This window comes from Heloderma suspectum, chromosome 1 (assembly GCF_057233095.1).
Source record: "Heloderma suspectum isolate Gila_16-S chromosome 1, 16-S_ref, whole genome shotgun sequence".
NCBI classification, from domain to species: Eukaryota; Metazoa; Chordata; class Lepidosauria; order Squamata; family Helodermatidae; genus Heloderma; species Heloderma suspectum.
The window spans coordinates 262,509,246-262,530,752 of record NC_139458.1 but is presented as its reverse complement, the minus strand read 5'-3'; the positions used below and the strand labels follow the sequence as shown (position 1 = coordinate 262,530,752).

The window sequence follows — 21,507 nt, the reverse complement described above, 5'->3', positions numbered from 1 at the left end:
TTAGCATGTTTATTTTACTTGTATTTAATAAATAAAGCTTTAAAAAGTACCCATATTAATTTCTGTCCCAATATACAAGTATTTGATCTGAAATATTTGAGGAAGTAAATTAAAGCACATTGAATGTGATTTAAATACTATGTTAAGTAGACATTTTTATTGGAATACTTGTAAATACTTAAAGATAATAGCATATACTTCCCTTACATTGTTTACATTTAAGAAAAAGCAAAGATACTGAAAACATTACACACTAATAAATTAACAACCCTAAGCACTGTGCCAACAACTTTGAAACTGACAAGCATGCCTAATACTGTATTTGCAATTGGCATCCATTCATTGCTAATAAAGAATTTATGAAATGGGGAAATTCCTATGGAAAATGTTGCATTTGGGGAAAATTTTCTGCTCTGCACCACAGCAGAAAAGTAATTCATGGGGATCAAATAAGCAAATAAATAATTTATGAATTCAGAAAGAACCTGGAGAGCTTGAAGACTTAGGTTATCTTGGAGCTATTCGCACAGAGTGACAGCCCACCATGAATTTTCCAAAATGGTGGCTGTACAAGCCGCATACATGCTGCAGCCTCACAATAACCCACTATGAGGCTACAGCATGTGCAGGGTACGTGCAGCATCCATTTTCAATATGCAACCCCCGCTCAGGGGTTGTCATGTCACAGAACCCAGCAAGCGTGAGTTATGTGAGTTATGCAAGGTTAAACAAACCTTGCATAGCCCATGGTCTGTTTTAGAGTTACACAAGAGTTGTTTAACCCTTGAATAACACACACCCCGTTGGGTTCGCACAACACCGAAACCCCAAGTGGGGGTTGCATATGCATGTCATCTGAAACCGGTCAATGAATCACCTAAAAATAGTTCTGAACACCATCACTTCAAAATTGTATTAGAAAGCAACCCTTATACCATGTCAGATCACTGGTCTATCTAGCTCAATATTGTCTACACTGACTGGCAGCAACTCTCCAGGATTGCAGACAGAATTATTTCCCTGCCCTACCTTGAGATGCCACGGACTCAACCTGGAACCTTCGGCACGCTCTGCTACTTGAGCCACAGCCCCTCATTAAAATCAACAGCACGTATATTAAGCACTGTTAGGATTGTGGCAAAAAGTAGAGATGTGTGTATTCCATTACTTTCCTGCCAGAAAGGCATCTAAAATAATTCTACATTTTGAGAATTACTTTCATTTTCAAAAGGAGAAAGCTTCTAACTTTATGACTCTGAAGAGAAACTTGTAAGTGGGCTGGCAGTGTAGAGAAAAAGGGGGAAACCAACAAATATTTCTAGTGTTTAGGGAGTAAGAACTTCAGTACTTTGCCCTTCCAGGTCTGTCAGACTGCCTAGCATCCAGGCAATCCAAATATTTGCAAAGTCTCAGTATACCAAGAGATCATTTATGGGGGACATTTCTTCCTAATACTATTCAGCCGTTTCTTAGTAATATTTGCTCCCTCTGGTTAGTCACTGTTCTCAAAGAGAGGAGCAAGCCTCCGTAAGGGGGAAAATTTGGGACGTATCTTATTTCTTGCAACACAATTCTCCAGGCCTTAACATAAGCAGAACAATATTTGGCCATTATGTTTCACCACTGTAATATAGCGCAACATGTTCAACAACCAATCTCTCCCAGAGACAGCAATTGAATATTGCTAATCTCTACTAAGTAACTAATTCAATGATGCAAAACAATGTGCTTTTGACACCATCTACTGGCAATAAGGAACAATCTAGGTTCCCTTAACTTGGCTAACACGCTTTTTAAAATACATTGCCAGTATGTTTTAGCCTCTAAGAACAAGAACAGATTTCTCAAACACATTCAGGTAATGCTGCATTCCTTGAGAATCAGCTTTGGTTCTCTAAAAGTTGCCCTTCCAGTCCTAGGCTTTTTACATTTTGATTTGTTATTCATGAATATAAATCTATATACCACCATGCAACAAACAAATCCATGGTAGCAAACCTATTTGGGATGGGCTAGTATAGTGCTTGAGGTGGCCAACATAACACTCACACACCTTTTGCTTTGTATTCAATGTGGCAGAAAGACAGAATGCTACAGGCATGTGTGCTACAGGGACACTGTCAATTGGTCCATTTCTTCACTACTGTGGTGAATTTATTACTAGATCATATCTTCACTACGGTGCACTTAAGCCACCTATATACCACCACCACCACCACTAAAACACTTCAGCCAGGAATAAGCAACTTCTTCAATATCACAGTAAGTACTTATCAGCTTCCAGGGCTTAAAACTCAGTCCTGGCCACTTGTCTGGGGAGGGAGGATAAGGAAAAGAGAAAAAAAGACGGTAGGCAATGCCTCTCTCACTCCAAACCTTTATACTGCTATTTTGATTACACAGTGTGCACCTCACAATCATCTTTTACCAAAACTCCTCTAGTCCTGATCCTCAAGTGTTGGATTCTGAATAAATGCAGCATAGAACTGGACAGTATTTTTTTCTCTAAAATATGCAAGTTATGGCTAAAGTGATACAAATAACACACCAAACTGAAATTATAAAGTTCCTGTCAGAGCAATTAAAGTATGCTCACTAAAATACTAATAAGTCTAATGTATAAAGTGTTCAGTGCAAAACCCTCCCTAATTCTTCCATGTTCTTAAGGGATTTCATGTAGTTGAAAATCTAAAACATGAAATCCTGAACACATGAAAACTATTTAGCTGTCATGCAGGGAAGGCATCTTATAAAAACTAACCAATACAGGTGGGTAGTAAGGTTACTTTATTTTGAGGAGGAGGATGCCAAGGAGAATATAACAACTACTGCTACTACAGCAACAATAGCAGGTATGCATCAGAAATATGCTTGTCTGGGCTACTGCTGCACTTATAGTCTGGATAAAATGATCTGAAATACTCACATGCACATTTATTTGCAGAGTTGCTCCAAACTGCCATTGCATTTTTTTGCCTGTTCTGGAATGCCTCTTCAACTCCAGTTTCTGTTTTCTGTACAGTGGAACCATGAGGATTTATTTGCTCTGCCGTTACTGATAAGCCTGCACACAGAAGATCAGCATACTTATTTAAATAATCCAAGGAGCATTAACCAACTGAGTTTTAAAAAGCAGTCTGGAATATAGTACTAATACCCACACAGTAATTAAATGAATTTAGATGAACACTACAAAAAAAGATTTACATCAAGAATATTTATTTTTTCCAACAAAGAGCCTTTGGATATAAAACCTGACAGCTGGAAAAAAACTCTTCTTGTTTTGAATAGTATCTAGCATTTATAAAGCGCTTTAGCGTCCAAAGCACTTCAAATTAATTATGTTGCATCCCTTACAACGAATCTGCAGAATGCACAGGGCACTATTACCCCCATCTTGCAGACACGGTGCTGGGACTGAGAAAGAGTGCTTTGCCTAAGGCCACCACCTACTTCCATGGTAAAGGCGAGAGTCAAACCAAAGGGCACCTCATTTGTATCTCAGCTGCTTAGGTTGCAATCCTAAGCAAATGTACTTTGGACTAGGTCCCATAGAAACCAGTAGGGCTGACTTCTGAGTAAACACAGATAGGATTGCACTGTTAGCTAATAAGCTACATGAGGTCCCCAACACACCCAATTTTAACGATGTCGACAACGGTTTAAGTTTCTATGGATTGGATCCAGACTGTTAGTCATCTTTTAGTCCAAGGGTGAGCAACTAAACTGAGGCAGGGGCCAGATGACTCCCCACCCAGCCCTTGGCAGGCTGAATGATACCAGGGGGCGCAGCCACACCTCTGATGTTCCCAGGCAAGAACAAGCCATGGGTTAGCTTGGGGCCACAGATACAGCATTTGAGGGATGTTAATGGAAATGGGAAGTGGCTTGGGTGCAGCATGCGTCCCCGCAATTTGTGGGTTAGTTAGCTCACAATTTGCCATGAGATGCCGCCACTACATTACTCTTTCTAATGATCAAGAATTGAATGTCATTTGTATATTTTCACTGCCACAGTAAATCTATGATGAATATATTTTAACAGAATAATACCTCTCTTTTTTCTTGCTTCCTTTATTTCTTCACACATTTTATTGAACTCTGGATCCAGCTCAGCAGCTATGATAGCATGCGCAGTGTCCTTCAGAGTACAGGCTCTGTGCCTAATTATTTTATCTACAAAATTAACATAACTCATTTTCACAATCAAAGGCATTTTTGTTTATTTTAAAATTTGTGAATCATCCTTTGTTACAGGAGTGCCCAAGGCAGTGGTATAAGTATCTGACAAACAGATGATCATTTAAATGAACCCATAATTAAAACTATACTATTAATCGGCATAAAAGAAATAATATCCACATAAGTAATCGAACAGCAAGCATTAATCATGCAAGTGCCTGACGGAACAAATATGTTTTAAACAATCTTCTAAAACTTAAAGATAATGTAACTTGGCAGACTCATTGATCTATATCAGGCCTGCACACAACTTGCACTCCAAGCTGAATATAGTCCATCTGCAGCTTGATAAACCTTTTGTTTTAGCTGTCTGGGACGGAAAGAACAGTTTTCTGAAAAACTGGCAGGGCACAATACATGGGTAGGGGAGGGCTGCCTTGAGATTGGAGGGTCTACTTAGGGAGCAGATCCTCCAGCTCAGCTTGTTTTTTTCAAATCTATTAAAGGAAATCCATACTTCAGGCTCCTACATTTTGGGAGAAACAGTCTTTAAGAGTAGTAGGATTTCAGTGATAAGTATTATCAGACACCATTCCACGGTCAAACATATAAATGGTTTAATTGAAGTTAGCTTTAATGACATTTCGATAGATTTGATAAGAAACTATAATTAGATATTATTTTTAAAGTACCTATGCCATCCATCAAAAAGTCATGAAGCTACATATTTGCAGCAAATGAATAATATACCAGTACCAACAGGATATTCCAATTCTGTTTCACAGAGAAAAAAGTGAGGGGGGGAAGGAAAATTCACCACTACCAGAGATCTGATATGTAGTGCTATACAAACAATAGTCTCCTTGAGTTCTTAAGCAATGGGAAGCTGGAGGGAGAGGGGGGCACTGCTAGAGAATGGATAAGTTGTAGGGGAAACCTTCACTCTGTCTTTTTTGCTTTGCAGTTTAAATCGGAGACATCTGCTTCACTTTTTAAAAATACGATGGCTTAGATCCAGGGATCCCGTGAGTGGAACTTCACTTACAGGATTCTCCCGCTGATGGAAGGGGGGAGGGGATGGTTATTTCTACCAATTCCTCCTTCATCCTGCAGTCCCTTGTGCCCCTGAAAATCTGCTCCGGAGGATCCAGGGGACCTCCAGAACACCAGGGCAGGGGACTGCAGGTGGTGGAGGGAATCAAAGAGCTTTCCTCTGCTGAATCAAAGAGTTTTCCATAGAACCTTTCAGACCTTGCTGGTTCAAAATGGAAAGGTCTGAACTGAAGGGGATGGGGCCAGCATGCCTGGAGACATAAGGGATGGGGCCAACATGCACAACACGAGGTATAGGTTTATGGGACAACTGATGGACATGGGTTAGAAAGGGTCAAGGTCTGGTTCATCTGACAATTTAATTGAGCAACACAGCCATAGGCCAAGAACTGAGGGATGACCAAGAATCACTATAAAAGCTGTCTATTATCGAGATCAAGACAATGTGCTTCAGAGAGCACTACAAAACATATGCATATTTGATCATCAGCGCCACAACACAAGCAATTTTTTAAGATGTGAGAAAAATTGCAACCATGTAAAGTTCTTAAAAATAGCTTATATCAGGTTTGTGCAGTAGAAAAAAAATACTGAAGCACTCCAACATGTTCGATAAGAAGCTATATTGAAACCTGCCTTCTTTCTGTACTTAAAATATAACCTGCCACAATAACCACAAACAAATATTTAATACCAGATATTAAGAACTTGCTAAATTAGAGTGAAAAGACCCCCAATGTGATTAAGCAGTCCAGTATTAATTTGTCAATGGATTTGTTGTTGTTGTTGTTCAGTCGTTCAGTCGTGTCCGACTCTTCATGACCCCATGGACCATAGCACGCCAGGCCTTCCTGTCCTGCGCTCTCTCCCGGAGCGTGCTCAAGTTCATATTCATTGCATCCGTGATGCTATCTAGCCATCTCATCCTCTGCCGTCCCCTTCTCCTTTTGCCTTCAGTCTTTCCCAGCATCAGGGTCTTTTCCAGGGACTTTTCTCTTCGCATTAGGTGGCCAAAATATTGGAGCTTCAGCTTCAGTATCTGTCCTTCCAATGAGCACTCTGGGTTGATTTCCTTTAGGATGGACTGATTTGACCTCCTTGCAGTCCAGGGGACTCGTAAGAGTCTTCTCCAGCACCACAGTTCGAAAGCATCAATTCTTCGGTGCTCAGCCTTCCTTATAGTCCAGCTCTCACAGCCATACATTACTACTGGGAAAACCATAGCTTTGATTAGACGGACCTTTGTCAGCAAGGTGATGTCTCTGCTTCTTACTATGCTGTCTAGGTTGGCCATAGCTTTCCTCCCAAGGAGCAAGCATCTTTTAATTTCATGGCTACAGTCACCGTCTGCAGTGATCTTGGAGCCCAAGAAAGTAAAATCTGTCACTGCTTCCATTTCTTCCCCTTCTATATGACAGGAAGTGATAGGGCCAGATGACATGATCTTAGTTTTTTTAATGTTGAGTTTCAAACCAGCTTTTGCACTCTCCTCTTTCACCCTCAACAAGAGGCTCTTGAGATCCTCTTCGCTTTCTGCCATTAGGGTGGTATCATCTGCATATCGGAGGTTGTTGATAATTCTCCCGGCAATCTTAATTCCGATCTCTGATTCATCCAACCCGGCATTTCTCATGATGTACTCTGCATATAAGTTAAATAAGCAGGGTGACAATATGCAGCCTTGTCGTACTCCTTTCCCAATTTTGAACCAATCGGTTGTTCCATGTCTGGTTCTTACTGTTGCTTCTTGACCCTCGTACAGGTTTCTCAGGAGACAGGTAAGGTGGTCTGGTACTCCCATCACTTTCAGAATTTGCCACAGTTTGTTGTCATCCACACAATCAAAGGCTTTAGCGTAGTCAATGAAGCAGAAATAGACGTTTTTCTGGAATTCTCTTGCTTTCTCCATGATGCAGCGAATGTTGGCGATTTGATCTCTAGTTCCTCTGCCTCTTCGAAACCCAGCTTGTACTTCCGGTAGTTCTCGGTTCGCATACTGCTGAAGCCTAGCTTGTAGGATTTTGAGCATCACCTTGCTGGCATGTGAAATGAGCGCAATTGTGAGGTAGTTTGAACACTCTTTGGTGTTGCCCTTCTTTGGAACTGGAATGTAAACTGACCTTTTCCAGTCTTGTGGCCACTGTTGAGTGTTCCAGATTTGTTGGCATATTGAATGCAGCACTTTAACAGCATCATCTTTTAGGATTTTAAATAGCTCAGCTGGAATACTGTAATCTCTGCTAGCTTTGTTGTTACTAATGCTTCCTAAGGCCCACTTGACTTCACTCTCGAGGATGTCCGGCTCAAGTTCAGTGACCGCACTATCATGGCTATCAGGGACATTCAAATCTTTCCTGTATAGTTCTTCTGTGTATTCTTGCCACCTCTTCTTAATCTCATCTGCTTCTGTTAGGTCCCTGCCTTCTTTGTCCTTTATCATGCCCGTCTTTGCACAAAACGTTCCCTTGAGATCTCCAATTTTCTTGAAGAGATCTCTAGTCTTTCCCATTCTGTTGTTTTCCTCGATTTCTTTGCATTGTTCATTTAAGAAGGCCTTCTTGTCTCTCCTTGCTATTCTCTGGAACTCTGCATTCAGTTGGGTATATCTTCCCCTTTCTCCCTTGCTTTTCGCTTCCCTTCTTTCGTGAGCTACTTGTAAAGCCTCATCAGACAGCCACTTGGCTTTCTTGCATTTCTTTTTCTTTGGGACGGATTTCGTTGCTGCCTCCTGAACAATGTTACGGACCTCCGTCCATAGTTCCTCAGGCACTCTGTCTATCAGGTCTAATCCCTGAAATCTATTCCTCACCTCCACTGTATATTCATCAGGGATATGATTTAGGTCATACCTGAATGCTTTAGTGGTTTTCCCTACGTTCTTCAATTTAAGCTGAAATTTTGCAACAAGAAGCTCATGATCTGAGCCACAGTCAGCTCCAGGTCTTGTTTTTACTGACTGTATGGAGCTTCTCCATCTTTGGCTGCAAAGGACGTAATCAATCTGATTTCGATATTGACCATCTGGTGACGTCCATGTGTAGAGTCGTCTCTTGTGCTGTTGGAAAAGAGTGTTTGCTATGATCAGCATGTTCTCTTGGCAAAACTCTATTAGCTTTTGTCCTGCTTCATTTTGTACACCAAGGCCATGCCTGCCTGTTATCCCGGTGATTTCTTGACTTCCTACTTTAGCATTCCAATCCCCTATGATGAAGAGGACATCTTTTTTTGGTGTTAGTTCTAGAAGGTGTTGTAGGTCTTCATAGAACCGATCAACCTCAGCTTCTTCGGCCTCAGTGGTTGGGGCATAGACTTCAATTACTGTGATGTTGAATGGTTTGCCTTGGATTCGTACTGAGATCATTCTATCATTTTTGAGATTGTACCCCAGTACTGCTTTTCCCACCCTTTTATTGACTATGAGTGCTACTCCATTTCTTCTAAGGGATTCTTGCCCACAATAGTAGAGATGAAGGTCACCTGAATTAAATTCGCCCATGCCTGTCCATTTGAGTTCGCTGATTCCCAAGATGTCGATGTTCAATCTTGCCATCTCATGTTTGACCACTTCCAGCTTACCTTGATTCATTGATCTGACATTCCAGGTTCCTAAACAATATTGTTCTTTACAGCATCGGATTTTCTTTTCACCACCAGACACATCCACAGCTGAGTGTCCTTTCGGGTTTGGCCCAGCCGCTTCACTCTTTCGGGCGCTACTTGGAAATTCCCTCTGCTCTTCCCCAGTAGCATATTGGACACCTTCCGACCTGAGGGGCTCATCTTCCGGCGTCATATCTTTTAGCCTTGTGATACGTTCCATGGGGTTTTCTTGGCAAGAATACTGGAGTGGGTTGCCATTTCCTTCTCCAGTGGACCACATTTTGTCAGAACGCTCTGCCATGACCTGTCCGTCTTGGGTGGCCCTGCACGGCATAGCTTATGGCTTCACTGAGTTACGCAAGCCCCTTCGCCACAACAAGGCAGTGATCCATGAAGGGGGTCAATGGATTACTACCCTATAATTTAACAAATACTCAAGACTTATTCAGAACAGTGTTATGCTAGTAATGGAATTCAAGGGATTCAACTTATTTACACTAACTTAATTTGTTACAAGGGGACGGCAGAGGATGAGATGGCTAGATAGCATCACCGATGCAATGAATATGAATTTGAGCACGCTCCGGGAGAGAGCGCAGGACAGGAAGGCCTGGCGTGCTATGGTCCATGGGGTCACGAAGAGTCGGACATGACTGAACGACTGAACAACAACAACAAATTTGTTACAAACAGTATTTAAGGCTGTAAAACCTCCACATCTTTTTGTTGAAGTAAATCCCAATGAAATCAATGAAACTGCTTTTGAGGAAATATGTGTGGGGGTCCAAAGAGCTATACTAGGCATTTTCAAGGGCTTAGGTAAATTTAATGGAATTTGCAACGTTTTTCCTTTGAACAGCAGGCCTCCATTGTTGTTGTTGTTCAGTCGTTCAGTCGTGTTCGACTCTTCGTGACCCCATGGACCATAGCACCCCAGGCCTTCCTGTCCTGCGCACTCTCCTGGAGTGTGCTCAGGTTCATATTCATTGCATCGGTGATGCTATCTAGCCATCTCATCCTTCTCCTTTTGCCTTCAGTCTTTCCCAGCATCAGGGTCTTTTCCAGAGAGTTTTCTCTTCGCATTAGTGGCCAAAATATTTGAGCTTCAGCTTCAGGATCTGTCCTTCCAATGAGCACTCAGGGTTGATTTCCTTTAGGATGGACTGATTTGACCTCCTTGCAGTCCAGGGGACTCGTAAGAGTCTTCTCCAGCACCACAGTTCGAAAGCATCAATTCTTCGGTGCTCAGCCTTCCTTATAGTCCAGCTCTCACAGCCATACATTACTACTGGGAAAACCATAGCTTTGATTAGACGGACCTTTGTCGGCAAGGTGATGTCTCTGCTTCTTACTATGCTGTCTAGGTTGGCCATAGCTTTCCTCCAAAGCAGCAAGCGTCTTTTAATTTCATGGCTACAGTCACCGTCTGCAGTGATCTTGGAGCCCAAGAAAGTAAAATCTGTCACTGCTTCCAATTCTTCCCCTTCTATATGACAGGAAGTGATGGGGCCAGATGCCATGATCTTAGTTTTTTTAATGTTGAGTTTCAAACCAGCTTTTGCACTCTCCTCTTTCACCCTCAACAAGAGGCTCTTGAGATCCTCTTCAATTTCTGCCATTAGGGTGGTATCGTCTGCATATCGGAGGTTGTTGATAATTCTCCCAGCAATCTTAATTCCGACCTGTGATTCATCCAACCCGGCATTTCTCATAATGTACTCTGCATATAAGTTAAATAAGCAGGATGACAATATGCAGCCTTGTCGTACTCCTTTCCCAATTTTGAACCACTCGGTTGTTCCATGTCCGGTTCTTACTGTTGCTTCTTGACCCTCGTACAGGTTTCTCAGGAGACAGGTAAGGTGGTCTGGTACTCCCATCACTTTAAGAATTTGCCACAGTTTGTTGTCATCCACACAATCAAAGGCTTTAGCGTAGTCAATGAAGCAGAAATAGACGTTTTTCTGGAATTCTCTTGCTTTCTCCATGATCTAGCGAATGTTGGCGATTTCATCTCTAGTTCCTCTGCCTCTTCGAAACCCAGCTTGTACTTCCGGTAGTTCTCGGTTCGCATACTGCTGAAGCCTAGCTTGTAGGATTTTGAGCATCACCTTGCTGGCATGTGAAATGAGCGCAATTGTGCGGTAGTTTGAACACTCTTTGGCGTTGCCCTTCTTTGGAATTGGAATGTAAACTGACCTTTTCCAGTCTTGCGGCCATTGCTGAGTGTTCCAAATTTGTTGGCATATTCAATGCAGCACTTTAACAGCATCATCTTTTAGGATTTTAAATAGCTCAGCTGGAATACTGTCATCTCCGCTAGCTTTGTTGTTACGAATGCTTCCTAAGGCCCACTTGACTTCACTCTCGAGGATGTCCGGCTCAAGTTCAGTGACCGCACTATCATGGCTATCAAGGGCATTACTATCATGGCTATCAGGGACATTAAGATCTTTCCTGTATAGTTCTTCTGTGTATTCTTTCCACCTCTTCTTAATCTCATCTGCTTCTGTGAGGTCCCTGCCTTCTTTGTCCTTTATCATGCCCGTCTTTGCACAAAACGTTCCCTTGAGATCTCCAATTTTCTTGAAGAGATCTCTAGTCTTTCCCATTCTGTTGTTTTCCTCGATTTCCTTGCATTGTTCATTTAAGAAGGCCTTCTTGTCTCTCCTTGCTATTCTCTGGAACTCTGCATTCAGTTGGATATATCTTCCCCTTTCTCCCTTGCTTTTTGCTTCCCTTCTTTCCTCAGCTACTTGTAAAGCCTCATCAGACAGCCACTTGGCTTTCTTGCATTTCTTTTTCTTTGGGATGGATTGAGTTGCTGCCTCCTGAACAATGTTACGGACCTCCGTCCATAGTTCCGCAGGCACTCTGTCTATCAGGTCTAATCCCTGAAATCTATTCCTCACCTCCACTGTATATTCATCAGGGATATGATTTAGGTCATACCTGAATGGTTTAGTGGTTTTCCCTACGTTCTTCAATTTCAGCCGAAATTTTGCAAGAAGCAGCTCATGATCTGAGCCACAGTCAGCTCCAGGTCTTGTTTTTACTGACTGTATGGAGCTTCTCCATCTTTGGCTGCAAAGGACATAATCAATCTGATTTCGATATTGACCATCTGGTGATGTCCATGTGTAGAGTCGTCTCTTGTGCTGTTGGAAAAGAGTGTTTGCTATGATCAGCGTGTTCTCTTGGCAAAACTCTATTAGCTTTTGTTCTGCTTCATTTTGTACACCAAGGCCATGCTTGCCTGTTATCCCGGTGATTTCTTGACTTCCTACTTTAGCATTCCAGTCCCCTATGATGAAGAGGACATCTTTTTTTGGTGTTAGTTCTAGAAGGTGTTGGAGGTCTTCATAGAACCGATCAACCTCAGCTTCTTCGGCATCAGTGGTTGGGGCATAGACTTGAATTACTGTGATGTTGAATGGTTTGCCTTGGATTCGTACTGAGATCATTCTATCATTTTTAAGATTGTACCCCAGTACTGCTTTTCCCACCCTTTTGTTGACTATGAGTGCTACTCCATTTCTTATAAGGGATTCTTGGCCACAATAGTAGATATGATGGTCACCTGAATTAAATTCGCCCATGCCTGTCCATTTGAGTTCGCTGATTCCCAAGATGTCGATGTTCAATCTTGCCATCTCATGTTTGACCACCTCCAGCTTACCTTGATTCATTGATCTAACATTCCAGGTTCCTAAACAATATTGTTCTTTACAGCATCAGATTTTCTTTTCACCAGGCCTCCATACTGTACCACAAACTGCTTTTGAAAGCCCCATCAGTTTTTAAAGGGGGTTGCTTTTTAGCATTTGGAGGGTAGCAACTGCTGTGAGAAACAAGCCCAACTAGCTATGTGGTTCTTTGAATCTCAGCCACAGTTAAGAAACAAAACACTTTGAGCCTGACCCTAACTAATTTTAAAAAATAGACCTAAGGAAAATTTAACTTCTCACCAATTTCCATTTATAGAAGCCAGCTTATATAGATTTTTGAATTTCAATTGGATAACAGTTAAATGTGCTTTAATGTTCGTGCTAAAGATGATAGAAGATTTTCTTACCCCCAGGGTCTTTGTCAGGATTATATTCCAATGCATTGCTGCAGATGAGATCTATATCTATTAGGAAATCCTTTGCCATTAAGTAGTTGTGTTTATCAATTTTACTTATTACAGTAGACAGGTCCATTGGCTCTTTGATAACTTCAAGATAATCTGAAACCTATAATCAACAGCACACTAAAGTGACACAGAGATTTATGCTAATGTTAACATATTCAGCATTATACTTGCATTTTCAGACATATTTACTTCAAAACATTTTGATCCATGAAAGATAAAACTACACCATTTCATTCACCCTGTGATTCATTACTCTGATTTTTAACAATTTCTAGAGAGGAATGAGCTCTAGTCCACAGAAGCTTATGTCATAATAAATTTAAGGAGCCACAACATTCTTTGTTTCTGATTTTTAAGATGCAAGGAAAACTCCTATGAGAGCCATCTCGTTCTGTATAGTTAAAGGATTTTAAACATGTTTTCATTTTTAAATATAAGGGAGGATGAAAAACACTGGACTCTTTTCTAAGGCTTCAAACACAATGTAAAAGAGCTTATTTACATGGCTCTTTCCAAACCACACACAAGTACCTATATAGCCAGCTGCAGACAGGTTCATAGGAGCTGAAAAGAAGAACCCAATATAGATTTTACACTTTATGGGGAGAGCCTGGGATGGAGAGGAAAGTGGGATTTCACCCCCATCCTTGCCTGATGTTCACATATTGGACATATTTGCAAGAAAAAAAAACCAATCCACACCACTGTACACTCCAATTCTGTGAGGCAAGAATTAGTCCTAACTGTGTAGATGCCAGTGCAAACATCAGAGACTCAATCTGAGTTCCTCATCAATATAATCACTCCCTATCAAATGTAATGTCTGCATAGAGCTAAGGTGCTCCACATATCAACCCAAAAGGTAACCAGAGTAACACTAAAACATAATTGAGAAGCGGAAACAATGCCTCATAGTCCAAACGTTCTAGAAAGACCCACTATTTGGCCTGAGGCTGCACAGATCCTGTATGTGGCGATGTACAGAAACTACAAAACAGAATCTACGTAATTAAAACTACAGTGTACACAAGTTTTTAAAAGATGTACTACACAAAACGATATGCATATGAACTCTAGAAACTAAAACAAGAATGCCACACTGTTTACTAAAGAACAGATGGGGAACCTCTAGCCCAGCAGTCTAATCCAGACCACTGGGATCCCCACTCTGGCCAAGAAAGCCACAACCCTTCCCAACATCAGCTAAGAGATGGGTGCGGGGTTTCCCTAGTTAGTGCTAGTACAGACAAGGAAAATCCTGCTCTTATTGGCAATCACTTGTCAGATATAAGCAGAGTTTCTCTTCTCAGTGCTACCTAGGGAACCCTTGCTCTTGTCTCTGATCAGTGATTGCAGATAAGAACAGGGTTTCCCTTGTCATCACTAGCTAGGAAAACACTGCTCATCTCTGAACACAGATAAGAGGTAAGAGTGGACTTCCCTTTCTCTAGCATTGACAAGGGAAAGGCACACACATCATCAGAGGTGGAGACCGCCCCCTGACATCATTCAGCCCCTGGTGGGTATCCTGGAAATCAATCCAATCCCTGGGACCAGAACAGTTCCCTACTCCTGTACTAAAGGGAAAGGGAAGTTTGATTTAGAGGAAGTTGCTTCCTGACACAAATTTGACTCCAGTGCAGAATAGAGCCCCATTCCCTCAATATTCTAAAAGGAAAATTACAGCGTAACACCATATTTCATCCTTCCTTTCAAAGGGGGAGGGGAAAATAAAAGACTTGGGTGGTAGAAAGACCATTCTGGTTAACCTTATCAAGCATTATGGTAACTTTTACTGTACAGTGTCTAGTAGCCATTTTAGAAATCTGAAAAAACAAAACTTGCTTATGACAATAACTCTCCATGAAAGGGTTTTAATGTATGCAAATGTAATGTTTATTACATTATTCTGTTAAATTCTCATCCCCCAAGTTATATTTGGTATAATGAGGTTAAGAAATAAACATCCTGAATCCTGTGGCCCTGAACCAACACACCAGAATAAGAATATAATTCTCTTGAATCAAACTTTATTGAAATTGGTGCGGTTTGTTCCCAATATAGTTCAGGAAACTATTCCACATCTCTTAACAGTTATCAGCTGCCTCCTGATCACCAAACTAAATACTGAATTTATATCCCTTATGCACTTTGTTGTTGTTGTTGTTGTTCAGTCGTGTTCGACTCTTCGTGACCCCATGGACCACAGCACGCCAGGCCCTCCTGTCCTGCGCTCTCTCCCGGAGCGTGCTCAAGTTCATATTCATTGCATCCGTGATGCTATCTAGCCATCTCATCCTCTGCCTTTTGCCTTCAGTCTTTCCCAGCATCAGGGTCTTTTCCAGAGAGTTTTCTCTTCGCATTAGGTGGCCAAAATATTTCAGCTTCAGTATCTGTCCTTCCAATGAGCACTCAGGGTTGATTTCCTTTAGGATGGACTGATTTGACCTCCTTGCAGTCCAGGGGACTCGTAAGAGTCTTCTCCAGCACCACAGTTCAAAAGCATCAATTCTTCGGTGCTCAGCCTTCCTTATAGTCCAGCTCTCACAGCCATACATTACTACTGGGAAAACCATAGCTTTGATTATACGGACCTTTGTTGGCAAGGTGATGTCTCTGCTTCTTACTATGCTGTCTAGGTTTGCCATAGCTTTCCTCCCAAGGAGCAAGCGTCTTTTAATATCATGGCTACAGTCACCGTCTGCAGTGATCTTGGAGCCCAAGAAAGTAAAATCTGTCACTGCTTCCATTTCTTCCCCTTCTATATGCCAGGAAGTGATGGGGCCAGATGCCATGATCTTAAGTTTTTTTAATGTTGAGTTTCAAACCAGCTTTTGCACTCTCCTCTTTCACCCTCAACAAGAGGCTCTTGAGATCCTCTTCGCTTTCTGCCATTAGGGTGGTATCGTCTGCATATCGGAGGTTGTTGGTAATTCTCCCAGCAATCTTAATTCCGACCTGTGATTCATCCAACCCGGCATTTCTCATAATGTACTCAGCATATAAGTTAAATAAGCAGGATGACAATATGCAGCCTTGTCGTACTCCTTTCCCAATTTTGAACCACTCAGTTGTTCCATGTCTAGTTCTTACTGTTGCTTCTTGACCCTCGTACAGGTTTCTCAGGAGACAGGTAAGGTGGTCTGGTACTCCCATCACTTTAAGAATTTGCCACAGTTTGTTGTCATCCACACAATCAAAGGCTTTAGCGTAGTCAATGAAGCAGAAATAGACGTTTTTCTGGAATTCTCTTGCTTTCTCCATGATCCAGCGAATGTTGGCGATTTCATCTCTAGTTCCTCTGCCTCTTCAAAACCCAGCTTGTACTTCCAGTAATTCTCGGTTCGCATACTGCTGAAGCCTAGCTTGTTGAGCATCACCTTGCTGGCATGTGAAATGAGCGCAATTGTGCGGTAGTTTGAGCACTCTTTGGCGTTGCCCTTCTTTGGAATTGGAATGTAAACTGACCTTTTCCAGTCTTGCGGCCATTGCTGAGTGTTCCAAATTTGTTGGCATATTCAATGCAGCACTTTAACAGCATCATCTTTTAGGATTTTAAATAGCTCAGCTGGAATACTGTCATCTCCGCTAGCTTTGTTGTTACTAATGCTTCCTAAGGCCCACTTGACTTCACTCTCGAGGATGTCCGGCTCAAGTTCAGTGACCGCACTATCATGGCTATCAAGGACATTAAGATCTTTCCTGTATAGTTCTTCTGTGTATTCTTTCCACCTCTTCTTAATCTCATCTGCTTCTGTGAGGTCCCTGCCTTCTTTGTCCTTTATCATGCCCGTCTTTGCACAAAACGTTCCCTTGAGATCTCCAATTTTCTTGAAGAGATCTCTAGTCTTTCCCATTCTGTTGTTTTCCTCGATTTCCTTGCATTGTTCATTTAAGAAGGCCTTCTTGTCTCTCCTTGCTATTCTCTGGAACTCTGCATTCAGTTGGATATATCTTCCCCTTTCTCCCTTGCTTTTTGCTTCCCTTCTTTCCTCAGCTACTTGTAAAGCCTCATCAGACAGCCACTTGGCTTTCTTGCATTTCTTTTTCTTTGGGATGGATTGAGTTGCTGCCTCCTGAACAATGTTACGGACCTCCGTCCATAGTTCCACAGGCACTCTGTCTATCAGGTCTAATCCCTGAAATCTATTCCTCACCTCCACTGTATATTCATCAGGGATATGATTTAGGTCATACCTGAATGGTTTAGTGGTTTTCCCTACGTTCTTCAATTTCAGCTGAAATTTTGCAACAAGAAGCTCATGATCTGAGCCACAGTCAGCTCCAGGTCTTGTTTTTACTGACTGTATGGAGCTTCTCCATCTTTGGTTGCAAAGGACATAATCAATCTGATTTCGATATTGACCATCTGGTGATGTCCATGTGTAGAGTCGTCTCTTGTGCTGTTGGAAAAGAGTGTTTGCTATGATCAGCGTGTTCTCTTGGCAAAACCCGATTAGCTTTTGTCCTACTTCATTTTGTACACCAAGGCCATGCCTGCCTGTTATCCCGGTGATTTCTTGACTTCCTACTTTAGCATTCCAGTCCCCTATGATGAAGAGGACATCTTTTTTTGGTGTTAGTTCTAGAAGGTGTTGGAGGTCTTCATAGAACCGATCAACCTCAGCTTCTTCGGCATCAGTGGTTGGGGCATAGACTTGAATTACTGTGATGGGGTTTTCTTGGCAAGAATACTGGAGTGGGTTGCCATTTCCTTCTCCAGTGGACCACATTTTGTCAGAATTCTCTGCCATGACCTGTCCGTCTTGGGTGGCCCTGCACGGCATAGCTTATGGCTTCACTGAGTTACGCAAGCCCCTTCGCCACAACAAGGCAGTGATCCATGAAGGGGCCCTTATGCACACAGTACTCTTAATCCAACCACTTCTCCACATCAGAAAACAATCCCATCCACTTTCAGCTATCTTTTCCTCCCTTGGTTGAAAAGGATGAAGTAATCTAGTCTACACACAAGTTTAATACGATCCTCACTTTATTGGAAATTCTCCTAACACATTAGAGGATAATATCTTTGTCACTTTGTGAGTTCAAGTCATTGTGATTAATCAGTTCTTTCCTACTCTATTTCCACATGATACCAAAAAAGACTAGTCTATCCCACCAGATCCCTAACACTGCCTCTTGATGTCATAACATTTTTATAGAAGCATGTTGCTATATAATTCTGCAAGATTGCAGAACAATATTGAACAGACCACTATGAATTCTTTGGAGAAGCACGGTAAGTGACTGGATACACAAGTAACCACCCAAAACGTATTGTCACCAGTGAGCTATCTCTCCACTGAGCCAGGAAAGAGCATGGTTTTGTCTCTGACTTCAGGCTGAGCTTCAAAGCCACTCAAACAGGAAGTCTCAATTGCTTAGGAATGCCTCTGAAGCTCACTGCAACAGCAAGGATGAACCTCTACCCTTCTCCCGCTGGAGGGAAGGGCAGGGGTTTGTTTCCGCAGCTGCACTGAGCTTTGGATATACTTCCAAAGCATCAATACTGCTTCATTCTGAATACCTCTCAAGCCTTACATATGATCAAAAAAAAAACTTGCCCATCTCTCACATTGAGCAGCTAGCACAAACATACCCACCAAAACAAGATATATGCTCATCACTACTGCTGAGCTGGCATGTATGTAGGTGGACCTCTGGATGGATTCAAGAAAAATATCCAATGAACTCTACTGGGCACTTCTTTTCAGCATGAATGTCTGCCTTTTAGCACACAACTGTCTTTCCTGGACCAATGTGTTGCCTATCTTTCAGCTTTAGCATTGATATTCCTTTATTTCCAGTGAAACTGTCATTTTATACTTTGTGCCATTTTAATCAAGTTAGTAAAGACATAGTAATGATTTTTTTTAAGAGTGACTTGCAGGAGCACTCAGGTGAACTTAAGAAGTGACTTGTGGCAAATAGCCCTACAAGAAAGAAACTTGGTTACATGTACAGAAGAAAATCTAATGGCTAAGGCAGCCTCTCCCAATCTGGTGTCCTCCAGATGTTTGGGACTACAACTCCCAGCATTTCCTATTATGGGCCATGATAGCGGTCTGATGGGAGTTGTAATCCAAAATATCTGGAGGGCACCAGGCTGGGGAAGGCTCAGCTAAGGTGTTGGCTAGGGCTTGATTTGAGCCAGGACTCAACATGGAAACCCATTTTCAATCCAAAGCTCAAGCCTTGGAACATTAGAAGTAGTATTTAAAAACAAAGTGCTTCTGAGAATGTGCAGAATGCATTTATCTCACCTATATCCACTGCTCATGGACTACTCATTTAGGATTGGGGCTGGGCTTTCATATTAAAGAGTATAGCTTTCCAGGGTGGATTAACCTCTGGCCCAGCTATGCATTTGCAAACTGTAGGAGATAATTTGTTTTTTTCTTTGTATTTCTCTATGACGTAAACCATACGAGAGCCCAAACACAAGCTACCCCTTTAACAATCGAGCCCCCAGATGCCAGCACAATGCAAATTACATTTTTCTAAGCATATCACATCACAACTTGCTATTTCTTGAGTAAGTTATCTGTGCAAAATTGAGTTCTGAAGTTGACCGAAAACAGGACAGATATCACAAACTGGCTCGTAAACATGATCTAAAAATGATTTTCTAGTATACAAATGACAGTTAAAGCAACTTTGCCTTTCTCTTTAGTTTCATACAGGGCATTTGAAAATGTTGTTTTTCTCTAAAGGCAAAGTCCAGCAAATTAAACAGCAATTCAAACTTGACTAGCCAAATTCAATCTGTTTTAATTTTTGTAAACAGCTACACAAATAGTCAGTAGGTCAAACAGTATAGTTAGAGCCTTACAATTTTCCATTGTTCTTTTTGACTAAAAACAGACAAGGGGACAGATAACTGTTTAATTTTTTTAAAAAAATTTTCCAGAGTACACATTACAATTCAATAAATTGGTTTTAAGACTTCCAATGGCCCAGTGCTGTTTCTCCAGGCATCTAATTCCTGTGAGGAAATAAAATTATCACCACAGAATGGAAGATTCAGCCTGAATAATACATGTTAGCACCATGGCCAAAAACATGTTAGCTGTGGCTTCAAATTTTAAAATTAAGCCACTATCCCTGTAAATATGCAAAATGGGTTAGATCATAGATATAATCTGCAATAATAACTAATCTATGTTTTTTGATTAATTGCTAATAAGGTCAACTTCATTGTTTGCACGTTACTGAAACAAGACCTCTTCAATATCCACCGGTTTGCTGAAGATGTTAAAGCGCTTGTCTGTGGCCAGCCTCTTGGTAACATCCCTGAGAAACAACCGCAGCTCTCTCAATGTGTTTTCTTCCTGGTCCTCCATTCGCTGCTTTTCAGTCTCTGACAGCTGGCGGGTAGGAGATGGCAGTGCAAGAGGAAGCACCTCCATATCAGAAAGAGCTAAAAGAGAATTGAGAAGTCAGGCAAAACAGGCTCTTCAGATTACATTCCCTGAAAATTTCACAACACCCAGTTAATTTCATACTTTTTACTCTTATCAGATTTTATAACACCAAGAATTCTGCACTCCTTATCTCAGTTTTGCAGGCCAAGCTAAAATCCCCATATTGTCAGGACACTTAAACTCTCATAAACAACTACTCTATCCTCAGCACCAGCAGCCTTTCCTTCAATGAAAGAGGAGTTGACAAAGGACCTGATGGGAGGAATCTCAAGAGCCTACATGACTCTGTAGCTGGAAAATTAAAGGTAGGAAGGGTTTTTTTTAAAAAAAATAAAAATTAAAAGATTTATATCCTCCCTTTTGCTTGAATGAACTGCAAGGTGGCTTACCTTTCAGTACCCTTGAATGTGGTGAAGTTGTAATGATTTTATTGTTTAGCCCATAAGACATAACAAAAACAAAAGGACATTCAGAGCTGAGCAACACAGTTAGCTCTCAATTTCCTGGCAACCAGTACAAATAAGGAAACACGCAAGGTAGCCTTTGAATGTGTTATATATCCCAAATCTTTCTTCTATGTGCTCCACCCACTAAGTGCAGTTGCAGCCACCCTCACTTACATATAGAAAGGCACACAAATAGGTCCCATGTGCAGGCTGGAGGGGAAGGGCAGATAGTTAAGTAGAGTAGATATTTTATGGTGTAGTGGAATCTAGGAAACTACCACCAGGAAACTAATAAAAATAATAACAATATAAGTCTACAGAAAGAAGAGTCTCTAACAGGGAAAAGTTAAAAAGTAATGGGCAGGAGCCGAGCCTGAACAAGTTTAACGCTAGCAATGGACTGCAGAAATTAGTATATGTAAATACCTAGAATTTAATGTCATTCAAGGCCAGTGAGACAGCAAACAGTTGTGCTGCAAACACAGATGATCCAGTTGGGAGGCTTCTTGATACAGTTTGATGCTTAAGGACACCTACAGCTTCAATATGCTCACAAGAACATAACAGCAGCCCAGCTGGATCCATCTAGTCCAGCATCCTGTTACCTACAGTGGCCACTCAGCAGCTTCTGAGGAGCCCATAAGCTGGGCATGAAGGCAAGAGC

General features: G+C 41.6%; 1 protein-coding gene across 2 annotated transcripts in view; it reads right to left on the bottom strand.

Annotated features, from left to right (window-relative positions):
• ATAD2B (ATPase family AAA domain containing 2B) overlaps positions 1-21,507 on the bottom strand; it is a 101,339-nt gene that overhangs the window by 7,437 nt on the left and 72,395 nt on the right. The window contains exons 21-24 of one of the 2 annotated variants that reach the window (XM_084826504.1): positions 20,197-20,393; positions 12,911-13,070; positions 4,054-4,176; positions 2,927-3,064 (exon numbers count right to left, since the gene is read on the bottom strand). In XM_084826504.1, the coding sequence (XP_084682630.1) occupies positions 2,927-3,064; positions 4,054-4,176; positions 12,911-13,070; positions 20,197-20,393 (618 nt within the window). The remainder of the gene's footprint in view (positions 1-2,926; positions 3,065-4,053; positions 4,177-12,910; positions 13,071-20,196; positions 20,394-21,507) is intronic. The other variant, XM_084826505.1, reaches the window with a different exon arrangement.